The sequence below is a fragment of the Eptesicus fuscus genome, chromosome 12 (genome assembly GCF_027574615.1).
Source record: "Eptesicus fuscus isolate TK198812 chromosome 12, DD_ASM_mEF_20220401, whole genome shotgun sequence".
In the NCBI taxonomy this organism is placed as follows: Eukaryota; Metazoa; Chordata; class Mammalia; order Chiroptera; family Vespertilionidae; genus Eptesicus; species Eptesicus fuscus.
Window position 1 is genome coordinate 55,260,042 of NC_072484.1, and position 20,053 is coordinate 55,280,094.

Genomic DNA, 20,053 nt, shown 5'->3' on the forward strand with positions numbered 1-20,053 from the left:
CCGGCGTTCCAGCATTCTGGCCACTGGCTTTTTATAATACAGATTACACATAAAATATTATACATATTTACACATATTTAAATAGTTTGGAATATACATAACATTATATATACATAATATTTGGGAATATAAATTCCCAAATTATTTAAGGATGTTTTTTTCCCTCCAAGAGTTTATAATTTAGTAGAGGAAAAAAGACATAGGAATATTAAAATTATAGGTGCTATAAGAAAGCATAGTCAATATTTGGTGGTTTTTAAAAAATATATATTTTTATTGATTTCAGAAAGGAAGGGAGAGGGAGAGAGATAGAAACATCAATGATGAGAGAATCATTGATTGGCTGCCTCCTACACGCCCTCTACTGGGGATCAAACCTGCAACCTGGGCATGTGCCCTTGACCAGAATCAAACCCAGGACCATTCAATCGCAGGTTGACGCTCTATCCACTGAGCCAAACTAGCTAGGGCTTTGCTGTTTTTTTGTTTTGTTTTTTAATAGCAAAGGTGGAAATTTATTGAAGAACAAGTACAGACTCCCATGTGGGGAGGGGGAAAGAGTCCTGTTTCTTTTGTCTGTTTTGTTTTTTTATACCTATTGCAGAATAATGTTACTCCAAAGATGCCCATGTCCTAATCTCTTGAACCTGTGAATATACCACCTTCTATGCAAAGGGTCTTTGCAGATATAATCAAGTACGAATTTAAGGTGAGAAGAGTATCCTGGATTATCCAGGTGGGGCCAAATGTAATCAAGATGGAGGCAAAGGATCAGAGTCCATGCAGGAGCTGTGAGGATGGAAGCAGAGGCTGGAGTAGTGCCATTTGTGTTGTTTCAGGCCACTAAATTTGTGTTGTTTCAGGCCACTAAGTTTATAGTAATTGTTACAGTAGCTATAGGAGACTAATACATAGCCCTTCCCTTTTGGGCAGCTCACCCCCTATAACCCAATGTGTCTGAGTGGGAGGCAGAGCCAGGCATTCCTTTCCTCATCATTGGCCAATTATATATTCTTGTTCGGGCTATGGAATCTTGAGGGTATGAGGTAGACACAGAATTAGAAATGACTCATGGAGGTGATGGCAGGAGTGGCCAGACGGTTCCTGTGACATGACTTTGTCCATGTTCCCTGGTGCCCATATCCCTTGGTTCCTATACAGTATCTAAGCTTGGTTTGCTGCTTTTCCTATCGATTCTGTTAGCTTACCCTACATTCTGCCAATCAATTTCTTCTCTGGTTTCCGTTGTTTATAGCCAAGAGCTTTGACTAATTCAGAGACCCATGTAGTTAGTGTGCGAATATTTCAGCATTCCTAGTAGATTCTCAGTTTTATGAAGGCAGAACTTTTGTTTGATTCATCTTTGTACCCACAGTTTCTGTATTGAGTATCTTGCACTCAATATATACTTATTAAATAAGAGAAGCAAACAACTACAATGTAATGCTACTTGATAGAAAAGGATAATTGCACGAGTAGACTTGATAGAAAAGGGTAATTGCAGGAGTAGGCTTTAAGTGTATATGAGAGAGCATTAAATGGAGACTTTAAAGTTGGATACAACTTCTGTTGACCAGATGATGAGGGGGCATTCTAATCAATAAACCGTAGGTAATTCACTTTCTGATATTTAGCCTTTTTTACACTTTGTTTACTTGCATTTAGGTTAAGATATTACCAATATATTAATTACCTAAAGAAGTCAACCTTAAGCAGAAGATTCTATCCATTAGACACATGTAGACCAGGGCTTAGCAGCGTATGGTATGTGGGGCAAGGTTGCTATCATCAGCAACTCTCGCTGACACCGAGGAAGGCCAGCTATGTAAATTTTCTTTTATGCTTTCAGTTATTAGCAATACTCCACACCCTCACTTTGCCCCATTTATCTTAAATTCAGATCCCTATGTCCCCCAATGAGGCTAGAAGTTAGTTGCACCCAAAGGGAAGGGGTGTGCTTAAAACAAACTTGGTCGTATTCATTTTTGCCACAAAAATCCTTAAAGGGAGGGCTGGCTATTTTCATTAAGTAAACAGACCGACTTGAGGGGTGGAGCAAGGGCTCTCTCAGCTCTGCTACTGGCCACGTTAACAACAAAAACCCCCGGCTTCCACCTACCCACCGTTTTGTAAAAGCGGGGGGAAGACCCCTTTAAAAAGCCGCAAGACTACCTAGTTCCCACTCCCCCGGCGGCCAGGTGGGGCGGGGCCAAGCCCACGTGGCCGGCGGGCGCGGGGCGGTGGCGTGCAGTGCGCAGGCGCCCCGCTGAGCGGCGCAGGGGCAGCGAGCCCACGCGCCGCGCCCGCCGTCTCGCCGGCCTACGCCCCGCCCGGCCTCCTCCCCGCCGCGCCGGTTCTCCACCCTCCAGGCCCCGCCTCGCCGCCTCCAGCTCCGCGGGCGAACTGCGCGTTGCTGCGTCATCGCTAGTGGCCGGTTTGAATGAGGCTCCCGTCGCACCCGAGCTGCCGCCAACCCCGCGCCGCCCTCTCGCCTGCTGCCACAGCTTCTTCGCGTCCCTTTCCCTTCGCCGCCCTTGCCAGGCCCAGCCGCCCTGTGCCGCCGCCTCCCCGCACACCCCGCCATGCCGCTGTACTCCGGTGAGCTCCCCTCTCGCCTCTGGCCCCGCGGTCCTCGCCAGCCCTAGGCCTGTCAGCAGGCCTGGCCTGCGGGGCGGACGCCCGGCTGAGCACGGGCGGGGGAGGGGACGGGAAGGGGACGGGGAGGCGTGGGCGGGGGTGGCTGCGGCGTGGAGTGGAGCTGGCCCCTCTCTCTCTCTCTCCCCATGCCCGTCGCGCCCTGCAGCGCGAGGGAGCGCTGTCTGCCCAGGGCCGCCCGGTGGGGGAGGTGGGAGCGGGAGTGGAGATGGGGAAGCCGGAGCGTCGGCCTCGGGGACTGGTGACCCTGCAGAATAGTTTCTGTCGCCGTCCTAGGGAGCGGGGACCGGTGAGGGCGTGTCCTGGGGCCCCCGGGCCAGGCTGGGGGTGCCTGGGACTTCCCTGTGCTCCTCGGTGGCGGCTGTGGCAGGGGGCGCCCAGGAGGGAATCCTGAAGGGAGGGAGGGAGGGACCTGAGATGTGAGACTAGCCTTCACCTTTCATGGGGTTTCCCTTCGCTTACTTACCCCTTGCTGCCGTTGCAAAACCCCCTCTTTCGTACCAATTTCTGTTTTGTTCCAAAGCAGATTGCGACTGACTGTGTTTTTTTTTTTTTTAACTAAGTTTTTACTTCATCAAACGTATTGAGTTTCCATGTCCGAAGCATGGTGTTGGCTTTGTGAAGCAGATGAGTACAGATGACACCTATCCGCGGGCATCCTTTCCTTCTGATTGGCGTTTGCCGGATGGTAGTCTAAAGGGATTGGCCGGTGATCACATTTTTAATCAATGGACCTTCCTGTTTCCTAATCTGGTTCAAAATGGCAGGCAGCTGAGATGTACGTGGTGGCTTCAGTGGGCTATGGATTGTGTGTGACTCGCTGGCCATACCCGACTATCATAATTCCTTTATTGAAGATTCAGCATTTTCAAAGAAAGACATGCAACAAAAAAGTAATGTTTAACATTGAGGTGGATTCTTGATCTAGATTCTTCAATTGAATGCTTTAGTAGTGATTGCTCAAGCTATTTCTATAATTATTAGCAGTAGAATAATTACACAAATAACTAACAGTAGAACCATACTTGAAATAATTACATTTATGCAGTATAGAGTGGAGGGAGCACTGGTGGTGGTAAATCCCACCGTAGGCTAATACTTAAACACACACGTAGATACACACACAACAAAACCAACCCACCCCTTTCTTGTTCCCCTAAAAATATGCCTGTATTCACCAAGCTGTCGATTTTAAAAATCGAGTTCCTTCTAAAGATTTAATCAAACTTTTCCTTATTTCCAAAATAGAAGAATTGAAGTCGATTTGTAAGGTTTCTTCCTTTGACATCTCTATATTGAGAATCTGTATTTTCAGGTTCTGCAAAAAGCCCTTTATTAAAAGGAGACCATTTTAAGTACTGTTTCATAAGTTTTGGTAGAAAATTAAGTATCCAGATTTTTATATAGTTAAGGTAAGTGCCACAACACTCAGTGACCACCTGTGTGCCTGGTACAAAGCTAGTGTTTTTTGTACATGTAGCTTTGTTTCAATCTGCAACATAATCCTGAGATACTGGTATAATTCTCCTTTATGAGTTAGCAAAAAAGTTTAAGTTACTTGCCCATGTGACACAGCGAAGTACATTTCAGATAGGTTCCTCTTCGATATTGTTTTGGTTTAGTCCTATATTTTGCTTGTACTATTATGTTTTTAGCTTATCTCAGTGTTTACAGTTGTACCCTCTTCAATTTCCCTGCTGCTGCTAGCATAATCTAATGTTCAAACCAGATCAAAGTTGCCTTTATGAAAACCTTTCAGAGATTGCACATTTTCTATGACATAAAGCCTGTATTTTTAGCATAATTTATGTTATCTTCCTTGACTTGATCCTTGGCCAGCTTCCAGTTTCAGCTGATTCTGCTTCACTCTGGGAATTATATACCATGCTGCTTTATGTTTTTCTTGTCTTTTCCAGGAATGCTTTTATTTTTTCTTTTTCTCTAACACCTAATTTATCTTTGAGTCTTAGCTCGATAGTGATAAAAAATTGATAGTGAAAACACAAAGTTATCATTTCCTCCAGGGAATTCTACCTTGCTCAGGAAGCATTCTTCTGTGCTCCTGTAGTATTTATAATACGTATATTATTTATTTTAACCTTTTCTTCTCCATTTCTCCCTTGTTAGACCATAAATAAGTTCATAGAGTCTTCCCTAATGCTTGTTACTGGGCTTAACATTGAATGAATGCTGAATACATTAATTGAACTGATGAAAGAATTGGTATTTAGAGTCAGGGTCAGTTTTTCATATTCTGATTTTTTAAAATATTTTTTATTGATTTCTTACAGAGAGGAAGGGAGAGAGCTAGAGAGTTAGAAATATGTGAGAGAAACATCGACCAGCTGCCTCCTGCACACCCCCCACTGGGGATGTGCCCGCAACCAAGGTACATGCCCTTGACCGGAATCGAACCTGGGACCTTTCAGTCCGAAGGCTGACGCTCTATCCACTGAGCCAAACCGGTTTCGGCTTTATTCTGATTTTAGTAGTTGGAAATCAGACAGCTGATAGTTGTGAGGTTCTTGTTTTAAATAGGTATAAAGTTTTTAGTGGAAACAAACTATATCCTTGAGTTTATTTATTTTTACATATTTCAAAAATTAGCTATTTTATTAGACTAATTGAAAGTTTTTTATTGGCTGAAATTTTCTTATTATGGTAAAGTATATGTAACATAAAATGTACTATTTTAATCATTTTTGAGTGTACAGTTTTTGGCCTTCAGTACATTCACATTGTTGTGTAGTCATCATCATCATTAACCACCTCCCAAACTTTTTCATGTTTCTAAACTGGAACTGTTTCATTGAACAATATGCTCCCTTTTTCTATTTCCTCCGTTCTACTTTCTGCCTCTGAATTTGACTACTCTAATACCTCATATAAGTGGAATCATACAATAATTGTCCTTTTGTGTCTGCCTTATTTCGCTTAGTATATAATGTCTCCAAGATTTATCCATGTTGTACCGTGTGTAAGAATTTCATTACTTTTTAAGGCAGATAATATTCATTGTGGATATATGCCATATTTTGTTCACCCATTTACCTGTTGATGGACACTTAGGTTGCTCCCATCTTTTGGCTATTGTGAATAATGCTGGGTATAAAATACCAGTTTCAGTCCCTGCTTTATATACTTTTTGGTGTACACCTAGAAGTAGAATTACTGGATCATATGGAAATTTATGTTTAATTTTGTTAGGTACTGCTATAACGTTTTTCCACAATGCCTGCACCATTTTATAGTCTTATTAGCAACGGTTCCAATTTTCACCACATTATTTTCTAAATGGATATTTGAATGGCTGTGAAGTAGAATTTCAATATATTTTAGTGATTTAATTATATCTTTATATAACTAAATAAATAATTCTTTTTTTTTTAATATATTTTATTGATTTTCACAGAGAGGAAGAGAGAGGGAAAGAGAGTTAGAAACATCAATGAGAGAGAAACATCGATCAGCTGCCTCCTGCACACCTCCTACTGGGGATGTGCCCGCAACCAAGGTACATGCCCTTGACCGGAATCGAACCTGGAACCCTTGAGTCCGCAGGCCGACGCTCTATCCACTGAGCCAAACCGGTCAGGGCAATAATTCTTAATATTTGACCATCTTGTGCTCAGGAACCACACTTTTCAATTCTTAGATTTCAGAATCTGTATTCCTTAACTTGTTTTAAATATGCTTTTATCTCCCCAACTTTTTTTCTCTCCACCTTTCAAAAACCTCTCTCCTCTCTATTCCAATAGTATGTAGATTTTAATGACTTCTTAATTAAATACATTTTGAAGTCTGTGAATCTTATTCTGGGAATTATTTCAGTGTGATCATATTTTGTAGAAGTTATTGACACAGGATTCCGGAGACTTGAATATTTACTAACTAGTCTTTTTGACATTAGTAAGTTAACCAACTTCTCTTAACTGTTGGTTTCCTTATTTATCAAATGAGAAGTTGGATTAGATCCAGTTAAATTTTGTTCAGGACCTACTGCATTCAAGTCACTTCTGATTTAGTATAGGCATTATGAACATAAAAAGATGAATGACATAGTTTGGCTTTTAAGAACTAGTCTTCTTCTCAATGTGAAGTCCTGTTATTTTATAAATGAAAACAATAAATTATGGTTTTGTTTGCAGTTACTGTGAAGTGGGGAAAAGAGAAATTTGAAGGTGTAGAATTGAATACTGATGAACCTCCAATGGTGTTCAAGGCTCAGCTTTTTGCACTGACTGGAGTCCAGCCATCCAGACAGAAAGTTATGGTGAAAGGAGGAACATTGAAGGTAAAACTTAGTCCATATTTTCATTATATACTACTAGAGGCCCAGTGCACGAAATTCATGCACTCGGGGCGGGGGCAAGAGGGGATCCCTTAACTTGTCCTTCGCCCTCTCACAGTCCAGGAGCCCTCAGGGAATGTCTGACTGATGGCTGTAAGCCAGCAGTCGGACATTCTTAGTTGCTTGCCACTGCTGCTGCACCTGGATTCTGGCTGAGCGGCACTCCCTCCCTCCCCTTGTGGTCAGTGCGCGTCATAGTGACCAGTCGTCTGCCGTTCCATCTATTTGCATATTAGCCTTTTATTATATAGGATTATTATATAATTAGTGGAATGTAGCATATGAGGTTTTTTTATTTGTTGAGTATGTAGTTAAGGGATTATAACTATTTTATTCATGTTAGTGTAAGAGGAAAATTGTAGCCTTTCAAACATTATATTATAAAAGCATCACTAAATTTTTTATTTTCAAATTCACTATATTAATGAATACCTCCGTGGGTCACGGGAGTCAGGTCAAGCCCTGGTTTTGAAATACTGGAAAACTGTTAATTTTTTCCTGTGGCCTTTCTTGCATCCTACCCATTAAAAAAGAACTTCATTCTCTTAAGAGTTATTGCTTTCTAACACCTATCTGGAGGTGGGAGAGAAAAAAATTTGTTTAAAAAAATAGAGAATTAAATTTTTTCAATTTCCCTTGGAATGATCACATTGACTACAGTTAAGAGTCCAATGATGAATCATTGATGAAGGACCACAAAAAAAGATGCAAAGGTGTTTTCTTCATTGTTGTTTATAATACTGTATAAGTATAGTTTTAAAAACATACTTTAAGAGTTAGATATGAAATGCTAAAGAGCTATAGAGATAAGGGCTGGCTACCCCTGTTAGCTGGGCAGTAAAACAGATGTTGGTGAAGAAACATTATTTTCCCTCCAAGTTGCATTATGAACTTTTAGTCATTGACTAGAGGCCTGGTGTATGAAATTTGTGCACTCGGGGGGGGGGGGGGGTCCCTCAGCCCGGCCTGTGCCCTCTCCCAGTCAGGGAGCCCTCGGGGGATGTCTGACTGATGGCTTAGGCCCGCTCCCATGGGAGCTGTCAGTCACATCCTTAGCGCTGCTGCGGAGGCAGGAGAGGTTCCTGCCACCGCCACTGTGCTTGCCAGCCATGAGCCTGGCTTCTGGCTGAGCAGCACTCCCCCTGTGGGAGTGCACTGACCAACAGGGGGCAGCTCCTGCATTGAGTGTCTGTCCCCTGGTGGTCAGTGCGTGTCATAGTGACCGGGTCATTCTGCCCTGCAGTCTGTTTGCATATTAGCCTTTTATTATATAGGATAACCTAATTTCTGCTGAGCTGTGTGCAGGCATACCTCAGAGATATTGCTGGTTTGGTTCCAAAGCACTGCAGTAAAGTCTATTAAGTGTGCAATAGCATTATGTTTAGAAAAACAATGTACATACCTTAATTAAAAAATACTTTATTGCTAAAAAATGATAATTTTCTGAGCCTTCAAATTTTCTCTGGAGGAGGGTCTTGTAAAAATCAAATAACTGCAAAGTGCAAAAAAGCAAAGGTAGTAAAACAAGGCATGCCTGAACTGGTGTAGTACTGTAGGGAATTATAGAAAAATGCTAATTAAATGAAATTGCCTACTATGTAACTCAGTTATTGAATACATACTTTGTGTCAGGCTTTTATTTAAAAAAAATTCTCATCTGTATATATTTAAAAAATGATGAAAATAATTGCATTTTATATATTTTATAAATGAGAAAACAGCAATAGAGAGTTTTAAGTAAGATACCAAAATATGTACAAGTCAAGTAGATTTGGGTTCATTTCCCAGCTTTTGTGACCTCGGGTAAGGAAGTGCTCTGAGGGGACATATATAGTTATTATTACTTAGGATTAGCAGTAGTAGCCCTTAAACTGAGAAGTCTTTTTTTAATTTTATTAATATGTTTTTATTGATTTCAGAGAGAGGAAGGGAGAGGGAGAGAGATATAAGCATCAATGATGAGAGAGAATCATTGATCGGCCTCTACTGGGAATTGAGCCCGCAACCCCGGCATGTGCCTCAACCAGGAGTCGAACTGTGATCTCTTGGTTCATAGGGCGATGCTCAACCACTGACCCACCTGGGCCGGGTGAGGAGAGTCTTTAGGAAGTTACTGTGCCACTTTGAAGCAGGGTGTCTGGAGAGATAATTAGTGACTCCCACAAAGGGAAGCAAATTGAGTGCCTGGTACTTTCCTCAAAAAAAATGGAGTAATAGAGAACTGACTTTATTCTGTATAGGAAAGGGCATAGCTTTAGTAGGCCAAAATACTGTGAACCACTCACGGTATTAAGAAAAAAATTTTGATTTAATTGAACATATTCAAGTAAAAGTATTGGTTAATTGTTTCATAGATGTGAAGTGGGACAGAACAAGTATTATTAAGGGTTACTTTGCATTGGGTGGTCCTGTTTACTCTCCTGGAACCATTTTTAATAGCATTTTATTAAGAGTCTCGGATTTGAATGATAAATTCTGTAATTACCCTAATTATGTAGACCTTATTTCATGTTACTCTTCATTCTTGTTACCTAAGGTAGTTTTTGCCTCTGCTGATTCCAAACATGCAACGAACATGCAAAAATTAGCATCTTTCATTTGTCATCAATCAGGTGTTTTTTAGTACTTTTGGTGCTGCCAGGTTTACTGTCTTAGATTGTGTCTTACGTAGTTTAAGCAATTAATAGTATCTTTAGGATTGCATGTGTTTTTAAAAAATACTTTGATTACAATAATTTAAATAAAATCTGACAGAAAAATTATATTTTGAGTAGCTTATAATTAGTTGATTATTAGAATATGCTCAGATTGTACAGGGGTGATTAAAAGTTTTTTATTTGTCTTTAAAACAGGATGATGATTGGGGAAACATCAAAATAAAAAATGTAAGTGTAATCCTAAGAACACTATTTATTATAATGCAATTTCCTAATTATTATTTTGAAATATATTCCAAATGCCCTTTTTTCCATGTGTACATTGAGTTGTTCCAGCAACATCTGTTAAAAATACTTTCCTCTTCCCATTGACTTGTGTTGGAAACTTTCTCGAAAATTAATTGTACGTTTGTTTTTGGCCTCTTGTTTCATATATATATATTAAATTAAACTTGTACCACTACCATATTCTTGATTATTAAAGCTTTTTAAGTCTGGCAATAAGATAGTGTGAGTTCTCCAACTTTTTCTTCTTTGAGACTGTTTTAGCTTCTTTGAGTTTTTGTGTAATTTTAGAGAAGTCTGTCAATTTCTACAAATGGACTCCTGGAATTTTGTTTGAGATTACATTGAATTACTAGTACAATTTGGGGAGAATGCACATCATAACAGTATTGAGTATTAAAATCCTTAATATGGTCTAATTCTTCATTTGTTTAGGTCTTTATATTATTCTCTTAGCAGAGCTTTAGTTTTTCATTTCAGCATAGAGGTTTTGCATGGTTTTTTGTGAGGTTCATGGAACTTAATGTTTCTTAGCTGTTGAAAATGATACTCAAAAAATGTGTTTTCCAATGTTCATGGCTAGATTTTAAAAATATAGTATATTTGTATCCACATACTCACCAGCACTTCTTTGTTGATTAATTTATGGTTGCCATTCTGGCAGGTGTAAGGTCAGATAACTAATTGAAATTTATTTTGCATCTCTGATATAGTGACTTGGAACATTTTTTTCATGTGTCTATTGGCCATCTGTATTCTCTTTGGAGAAGTATCTATTTAGGTCCTTGGCTGCTTTTTTAATTGGATTGTTTGTCTTCCTGGTGTTGAGGTAAATGAGTTCCTTGCATATTTTGGAAATTAAATCCTTATCAGATCCTTCCCATTGGCAAATGTTTTCTCATACAGTGGGAAGACTTTTAATTAAGATTTTGGGGGGTTAAATAAATGAAGGACTATCAGATACTATATTTTCTTTTACATCAATTTTGGTAGTTTGCCACTTTGAAGGCATTGGTATGTTAAATTTAAGTTGTTGAATTGATTGGCATACTATACTTTTAATTCTAGAATCTGTAGTGTGTTTTCTTTCTTTCCTTTTCCCCTTGGTATTGACAAATTATGATTTCTTAGCTATTGTCATGGGTATGAATTTGCTACATGAATTAAAGATTTTATAAAGTTTCTAATAAAAAAAATTTTATAGTTCAAAAAGGAATTTCATTAAATTTAGATAATAATTTGGAATCATGTTTTTACAATAATTTTTCCAGTCCAGAAACCTGTCATGTCCTTCAATTTACTTAGATGTTTTTTATATCCCTAACCAGAGCTTTATGGTTATAATCTTTATGGATATACTATATACACACACACACACACACACACACACACACACACACACACACACATCCTATCTAATAAAAGAGTAATATGCAAATAGACCATCACCCCAACACACAGGATGGCTGCCCCCATGTGGACACAAGATGGCTGCCACAAGATGGTCAGCAGAGGAGTGCAGTTGGGAGAGACCAGGCCTGCAAGGGAGGGCAGTTGGGGGTGATTAGGTCAGCTGGGGAGGGCAGTTAGGGTGACCTGGCTGGCAGAGGAGGGCAGTTGGGGGCGAACAGGCCTGCAGGGGTGGACAGTTCGGGGGGGGGGGGGGGGGGACCCAGGCCTGCAGGGGAAGGCAGTTGGCGGGGACCAGGCCTGCAGGAGAGGGCAGTTGGGGGGAACCAGGCCGGCAGGGGAGGGCAGTTGGGGGTGACTAAGCCTGCAGGGGAGGATAGTTAGGGGTGAACAGGCCTACAGGGGAGGGCAGTTGCGGGTGACCAGGTCAGCAGGGGAGGGCAGTTAGGGGCGACTAGGCTAGCAAGGGAGGGCAGTTAGGGGCGACTAGGCTAGCAAGGGAGGGCAGTTAGGGGTTACCAGGCCAGGAGGGGAGGGCAGTTAGGGGTTACCGGGCCAACAGGGGAGGACAGTTGGGGGTGACCAGCCTGGCAGGGGAGGGCAGTTAGGGGTGACCAGGCTGGCAGAGGAGGGCAGTTAGGGGCAATTGGGCTGTCAGGGGAGTGGTTAGGGGGCCAGGCAAGGGGAGTGGTTAGGGGGCCAGGCAAGTGGTTGGGAGCCAGCAGTTCTCTATTGTGAGAGGGATGTCTGGAATCAGGCCTAAACGGGCAGTTGGGCATCCCTTGAGGGGTCCCAGATTGGAGAGGGTGCAGGCTGAGCTGAGGGACATCCCCCCATGCATGAATTTCATGCACCGTGCCCCTATGTTCATATATTCATATATTGATATATTCATATATATATGTATACACACACACGTCCATATATATTGATTTCAGTGAGAAAGGGAGAGGAAGAGATAGAAACATCAATGATGAGAGAATCATTGATCATCTGACTCCTGCATGTCCCACACTGGGGATCGAGCCTGCAACCTGGGCATGTATCTTGACTGGGAATAGAACCGTGACCTCCTGGTTCATAGGTCGACACTCAACCACTGAGCCGTGCTGGCAGGGCCATGGTTATATTCTTACTACATGTTTCTTGTTATGTTTCCTTTTAGGTATTTGTTGGTATTCTTTCTTTTTTATTGTATTTTCTAACTGGCTGTTGCTAATATATTCTTTAAATACTTGGTTTTCCTGAGACAGTTGTCTTTGGAAAAAGATTCTTTAGTGATGGCTAAGTACTGCTTTGCTATTATCTTATAATTAGAAGCCTGGTGCACAAAATTCGTGCCCTCTGGGGGGGTCCCTCAGCCCGGCCTGCACCCTCTCACGGTCTTTGAGCCCTTGGGGGATGTCTGACTGACGGCTTAGGCCTGCTCCCCATGGGAGAAGGAGAAGCTCCTGCTACCGCCGCTGCACTCACCAGCCATGAGCCCGCCTTCTGGCTGAGCAGCGCTCCCCCTGTGGGAGTGCACTGACCACCAAGGGGCAGCTCCTGCGTTGAGCGTCTGCCCTCTGGTGGTCAGTGCGCATCATAGCGACTGGTTGTTCCGCCGTTGGGCCGAAACCAGACCTCCGACATCTCCCGAGGGGTCCCGGATTGTGAGAGGGCATAGGCCAGGCCGAGGGACCCCACTGGTGCACTATTGGGGCCAGGGAGGGATGCAGGAGGTTGGCCAGCTAGGGAGGGAATGTGGGAGGGCTCCAGGGCATGTCTGGCCTGTCTCAGTCCCGAGCAGCTGGACCCCAGCAGCAAGCTAACCTACCGGTTGGAGCGTCTGCCCCCTGGTGGTCAGTGCACGTCATAGCGAGTGGTTGAGTAGCTTTAGCATATTACGCTTTGATTGGTTGAATGGCCGATCGGACAACTGGACACTTAGCATATTAGGCTTTTATTATATAGGGTAAGTTTTAAGTAAAAATAACAGGTGATAGAAGGAGGGTTATTGGAGTTCAGCATAGGTACTCTTTAAGACTGTGAGTTCATTGACCTTATTAATTTCCCAATTTTAACCTTTTGCACTCGGATGTCGAGTGTGACTCGACACGGTTAGCATTGGTAGCAGCTCGTATGTATTTGAAATATAAAAAAATCCAAATAAATAAGTTTGTATGAAAAGAAACTCCAGTTTTGTTTTTTTTTTTTTTTTAATATATTTTATTGATTTTCACAGGAAGGAAGGGAGAGGGATAGAGAGCTAGAAACGTCGATGAGAGAGAAACATCGACCAGCTGCCTCCTGCACATCCCCTACTGGGGATGTGCCCGCAACCAAGGTACATGCCCTTAACCGGAATCGAACCTGGGACCCTTCAGTCCGCAAGCCGACGCTCTATCCACTGAGCCAAACCGGTCTCGGCAGAAACTCCAGTTTTTTATTCTACTGCCGAGCTTTGTAAAATCTGGGGTATTTAAAAAATTAAATCCCGAGTAGAATAAAGGAATCGAGAAAAAAGCAAGCGAGTGCAAAGGGTTAATCCTCATCTAAACATTTTTAATTTTTATCTTATTTTTTTGTTAAACCTCCATTCTGTTGTTATTGTTTTTAAACCTCTGTACCCTTTTCGTTGTTTCATGTGTTAATATCTTCCAGGTAAGATATTGAGTAAGATTTTGTTCACATTTCAGGATTATGAGATTTAGGGTGACAGTGTCTTCATTGGTCTTTTGTTATATTGATTGTTACGTATGTATTAAATATAAGTATTCAGTTAGGTTAATGTGTGGAATTAAAAAATTGAGTATTTTGAACTTATGTGTTTGGTTTGATGTTTTCCAGTAATGGAGTTTTAAATGTTCTCAATATTTTTATTCAAATGTAAACAATTGTTACAGTTACATAATAGATATTTATAGAAAATTTTTTTATCAGGCTTAATTTATTTGTTATGGGAAGAAATTGTACCATTAAATGTTAATGATCATTTGAAAAATTCCCTTCTCTGCATATGTAAACATTCTCAACTTTGTTTATGACAGTATTTTTTCCTTTAGCTTTACTGATTTATAATTTTTATAGAGCAAAATTTACCTTTTTTTAGTGTATAATTTGATGAATTTGGTTAATTTTGTATAGTCTAACCACACCACAATCAAGATACAGAAGTTCCATCACTCTAAGTTTCTTTGTGTCTCTTTGCCAATAAGCTGGCTACCTCTGGCCTGAAGAAATTTCGTACTTCAAAAAATTTTTTTTTGATAACTCAGTAATTTTTAGTATATCTACAGAGTTGTGAAATCTTCTCCACAGTCTAATTTTAGGATATTTCAATTACCCTGAAAGAAATGCACGTCTATTTAAAGTCACTCCCTATTCCCACCTCAGTCCTAACAACTGCTAATCTACTTTGTATCTCTATAAAACAGGGAATAACTCTACTAATGATGGGATCAGCAGATGCACTTCCTGAAGAACCCTCAGCTAAAACTGTCTTCGTAGAAGATATGACAGAAGAACAGTTAGCATCTGCTGTAAGACAAACTACATTTTATATGACCACTACTTTTCTTTTTTATTTTTTTTTTATTTTTTATTTTTTTTTTATTTTTATTTATTTTTTTTAAATTTCTTTATTGATTAAGGTGTCACATATTTGTCCTCATCCCCCCATTCCCATCCCACCCCTCTCCCCACGCATGCCCCAATCCCCTGTTGAACTTAACCGTTGGATAGGCTTATATGCATGCATACAGGTCCTTTGGTTGAACTCTCCCCCTCCCCCCACCCTCCCCCTACCCTCCCCTATCCTCCCTCTGAGGCCCGATAGTCCGATCGATGCCTCCTTGCTTCTGGTTCTGTTCTTGTTCCTCAGTCTATGTTGTTCATCATTTCCCCTAGATGAGCGAGATCATATGTCACTAGATATATACTAATAAGAACTCAATGTGAGACGAGCAATAATAGTTATGCTGACAGGCAAATGAATCAATCTGTAGCGAGCTTCCCCCTGGACCAACAGTTCTTTTGAGACCCAATTTCAATGTCCAGTAGTTCCTTATGTGTACATGTATGACCACTACTTTTCAAAAGTACAGTTACTAAGGTGCCTTTCAGAAAGTAGCACATGAATGCTTTGAAGATTTAATAGTTAATATCAAGATGTATTCATTATAAAGGCAGTTAATATCTGTAATGTAAGTCTGGCTGGTAGTCAGCACTATTTAAGTGTTTACTATTTTTGGGGAAACAGGCTCAGAGAGATTAAGTAGTTTAAATGCTGGGACGTTTAAATTCTTAAAACCTTCTATGTTGAAAATACATATAATTTATTCTCAATTTAAATTCAGTGTTAGTTTAGAAAGTGGTCAACATACACTTGTCAAATGTTGTTATTAGTTTTACCACCCACCATTTATGTAGTACCATTCCTTTTTTTGTAAGTATTTCTAAGTGTATTTCATCACCCTGTTTTAATGATAATCCTGAAAGGGGGCAGGATTGATATGACTATCCTTTTGTCCTTTTAATATTTTCAAGAAAGGAATTAAAACAGAGAATAACTGTTAGTATGATGTGAGGAAAAATTTTTGTTGGGGAAATAAAATGTTACTTTAGGGTAAAAGTGGAATATACATTGGTATAAGTTAGAAATTTTACTTGCTTTAAAGTGTGTACTTTAGTGATTTATATATGCTACTAGAGGCCTGGTGCACAAAATTCGTGCACGGGGGGGGGGGGTCCCCTCAGCCCAGTATGCAACCTCTCCAATCTGGGATCCCTCTTACAATTCTGAACTGCTAGCTCCTAATTGCTCACCTGCCTGCCTGATTGCCCCTAACTGCCCCCCCTGCCAGCCTGGTCGCCCCTAACTGTCCCCCCCATTGGCCTGGTTGTTCCCAACTGCCCCCCCTGCTAGCCTGGTCGCCCCCAACTGAACCCCCCCCACCCGCCGGCCTGGTCACCCCTAACTGCCCTCCCCCCTCCCACCCCTGGCCTGGTCGGCTCTTACTGCCCACCCTGCCGGCCTAGTTGCTCCTAACTGCCCCACCAACTACCGGCCTGGTTGCCCCTGCTGCAGCCTGCTGTTCAGTCTTTTGGTTGTCCCTCACTAACCCCCCTGCCGTCCTGGTCGCCCCACGCAGCCTGCTTTTTCAGTCGTTTGGTTGTCCATCATTAACCCCCCCTGCTGGCCCAGTCACCCCACGCAGCCTGCTGTTCAGTCGTTTGGTCGTCCCTCACTAACCCCCCTGTCGGCCTGGTCGTAGGCAGTCATCTTGTGAGGGTGTGAGGGTCAATTTGCATATTATAGCTTTGTTATATAGGATGTCATTTTATAAAAAATGATTTCTCTTATCAGATGGAGTTACCATGTGGATTGACAAACCTGGGTAACACTTGTTACATGAATGCTACAGTTCAGTGTATTCGTTCTGTGCCTGAGCTCAAAGATGCTCTTAAAAGGTAAGACAGAAGATAAATGTTTTAAGTCTTCTTTAGGTAACAGAGGTTCACATTTGTGTAGTGTTGTTTTGTTTGTGTGTGCATATCATAATAATAAAGAGCTAATATGCTAATGGTCGGGATGCCATAATGCGTAACGACCAATCGCAGGAGGCTTTCTGCGCATGCACGGCAGGGCATTGCTCCGGAGATGGGGCGGAAGCGGGGAGGTGCCCGGAGGAGGCGGGACCATCCCGTGCCGGGGAGGGCAGGGGTGAGAGCCTGTAGTATCCCCCCTCACCAGTCCTTCACCACCCACTGCTCGCGCTCAGAGTGCCCTGCCGCCCACCTGCCAGGGGAAGGAGCACAACGCAGCAGGCGGGAGGCTTCCACGCTCTCCTTTGGCACCATGACAGGGCGGAGCCGCCGAGTTGCTCCGGAGATGGGGCAGAAGCGGGGAGGCGCCTGGAGAAGGCGGGGACCAGCCCAAGGCGACTCGAGGGACTGAGGGCAGGGCTTGAAGCGGCCAGAGAAGGCCAGAGGGGTCGGGGGCTGGGCCAGGCCGGTTGTAGCTCTGTGTGGAGAGGTTTGGGTGTCAAGGCAGGGCAGTGGGTGGGTGGGCGGGGCAACGTGATTTTGAGTGCTGGGCCCCTAGTACATACATATATGTATATATACACACACACACACACACACTAGTGTATGTATATGTGTGTGTATATATATATGTATGTGTGTGTGTGTATTTAGCAGTATATTGAGATATAATTCATTTGTCATATAATTCATTCTTTTAAAGTGTTCAATTAAATTGTCTATTATATTCACAAGGTTGTGCACAATCACTACTTCTAATTTCATAATATTCCCCACCCACCCCACCCTAAAGAAACCTAATACTCATTAGCAATCACTTGTTATACCCTTCCCACCTGCAACTCTAGGGAATCATTTATTTACTTTTTGTCCTATAGATTTGTCTTTCTGGACATTTCATATAAGTGGGATCATATAATATGTGGTCTTTTTATAAATGCCTTCTTTTACTTATATTATTTTCTAGATTCATTCGTGTTATGTATTAGTACTTCATTCCTTTGTATAGCTGAATAATATTCAATTTAATGGCTATACCACATATGTTTATTCATTCATCAGTTGATGGACACTTGGATTGTTTCCACTTTAAAAAATTTTTTTATTTATTTCAGAGAGGAAGGGAGAGGGAGAAAGATAGAAACATCAGTGATGAGAGAGAATCCTTGAACGGCTGCTTCCTGTACGCCCCCTACTAGGGATTGAGTCCGAAACCCAGGCATATCCCCTTGACCAGGAATTGAACCCTGACCTCCTGGTTCATAGGTCAATGCTTAACCACTGAGTCATGCTGGCTGGGCTGTTTCCACTTTTTTTTAGTATGAATAATGCAGCTGTAAACATTCAATCACAAGTTATTGTACATATGCGTTGTTTTAATTTCTCTTGTGTATGAGTGTTGCTTGTTTACATGGTAACTCTATGTTAAACAACATTTTGAGGAACTGCCAGATGGTTTTCCAAAGTGGCTTCACCATTTTATTACCTCAGTAGCAATGTAAGAGAGTTCCAGTTTCTCCACCGCCATGCCAATCTTGTTATTGTATGTCTTTTGATTATAGGCATCCTGAGGGTGAAAGGATAGATATCATGGTGGTTCTCATTTGCATTTACCTGAGTAGTAACATTTTTTCAAGTGCTTATTGGCCATTTGTACATCATCTCTGGAGAAATGTTTGATCAAATTATTTGCCAATGTTTTAAGTGGTTTGTCTTTATGTATTCTGTATACAAATACTTCTTCAAATAGATAAATTGCAAATGTTTTTTTTCCATTTTGTGATCTTTTTAACTCTTTATGGTTTTGCTTATAGCATAAAAATTTTGATTTTTTTTCTTTTTAAAAATTAAATTTATTGGGTTAACATTGGTCAAACATTTTAAATTTTGATGTAGTTCAGTATTTTTTCTTTTGTTGCTTGCTTGTGTTTTTGTGTGTGGTGTCATGTAAGAAACCATTGTCTAATCCTAGGTCACAAAGATTTATTCCTGTGTTGTTTTTATTAAGAGTTACATAGTTTTAGCTCTTACATTAGGTTTGTGATCCATGTTTACTTAACTTTTATGTGTGATAGGAGGTAGGTGTCTCATCCCATTCATTTGCATGTGAATATCCAGTTCCTGTAGTACTATTTGTTGAAAAAACTAATCTTTCCCCATTGAATTTTCCTAGCATCTTTGTTGAAAATCAGTTGATCATAATGGGTGTAATAAGTATGATTTAATTCTGGACATTCATTTCTAGTCTAGAAATAAATTCATTGATTTGTATGTCAGTGCCAGTGAGTAATAGTTTTAAAAAGAAATAAAATTTTGTTTTTATATCACTATACATAAGAAAAAAGAGTAAACAATTATGCATGTCTTGAGAACCTTTGAAATCTATAAATGAGGGTCTCTTCTCTTCAATGAGTCTAAATGTTCAAGATATGGCTCTGTCCAGGCGCACAGTTGGTTGTAGTGTAGTCCTGTATATCAAAAGTTGTGGGTTCCATCCCCGGTTGGGTATGTTACAGGAGGCAACCAATTGATAGTTCTCTCTCACATTGATGTCTCTCTCTTCTTTCTTCTCTCTCCTTTCTCCTCCTTTCTTCTCTCTCTCTCTTTCTCTCTCTCTCTTTTCTCTCTTCTCTCTAAAAAAAACAATAAAAAACATATCCTCACATGAGGATTAAAATATATGTATATATTTTAATTCTGACAATTTATTACAACTGTCTTGATATATACATTGCAGTTCTTAATGTATGATACAATTCTAAACTGCAATTTGGATTCCTAGCTTCATGAATGTTAATTTTTATTTCCTTAGTGGCTTGTGAAATGCTTTGCTAGAACTGAGCATTAGAGAGGAGAGAGTAGGGATACACAGAAACCTGAGAGTAACTGAAGGTTTTCTATATTTCTCTGAATTGAATACTTGTCACATATTTATATGAAGTTGCCTAAGAGTGCAACTGATGTATTATCAGTGAACAACATACATTACCTGTCTTTAGGCACTTACAGTCTAATTGAGAAAGATGATCAAGTAAACAGGTACTGTTTCAGAACTGTTTTGATGGGAAATGTTACTTATTTTTCTTCAGAGGCCCTGTTTTTTAGTGTGCCCATGTACTAAAGACTTCCCCTTCTTTTTTCTGGGATACTTTAAAGCCTCTATTTCAAG

General features: G+C 41.0%; 1 protein-coding gene across 2 annotated transcripts in view; it reads left to right on the forward strand.

Moving 5' to 3' along the window:
• Positions 1-2,380: 2,380 nt before the first annotated feature.
• Positions 2,381-20,053, forward strand: part of USP14 (ubiquitin specific peptidase 14) — a 47,079-nt gene continuing 29,406 nt past the window's right edge. The window contains exons 1-5 of one of the 2 annotated variants that reach the window (XM_008160165.3): positions 2,381-2,598; positions 6,804-6,949; positions 9,859-9,891; positions 14,775-14,879; positions 16,706-16,809. In XM_008160165.3, coding sequence (XP_008158387.1) covers positions 2,583-2,598; positions 6,804-6,949; positions 9,859-9,891; positions 14,775-14,879; positions 16,706-16,809 — 404 coding nt within the window. In that variant the 5' untranslated portion in view covers positions 2,381-2,582. Of the gene's footprint in view, positions 2,599-3,437; positions 3,549-6,803; positions 6,950-9,858; positions 9,892-14,774; positions 14,880-16,705; positions 16,810-20,053 lie in introns of those variants that run through there. The other variant, XM_054723774.1, reaches the window with a different exon arrangement.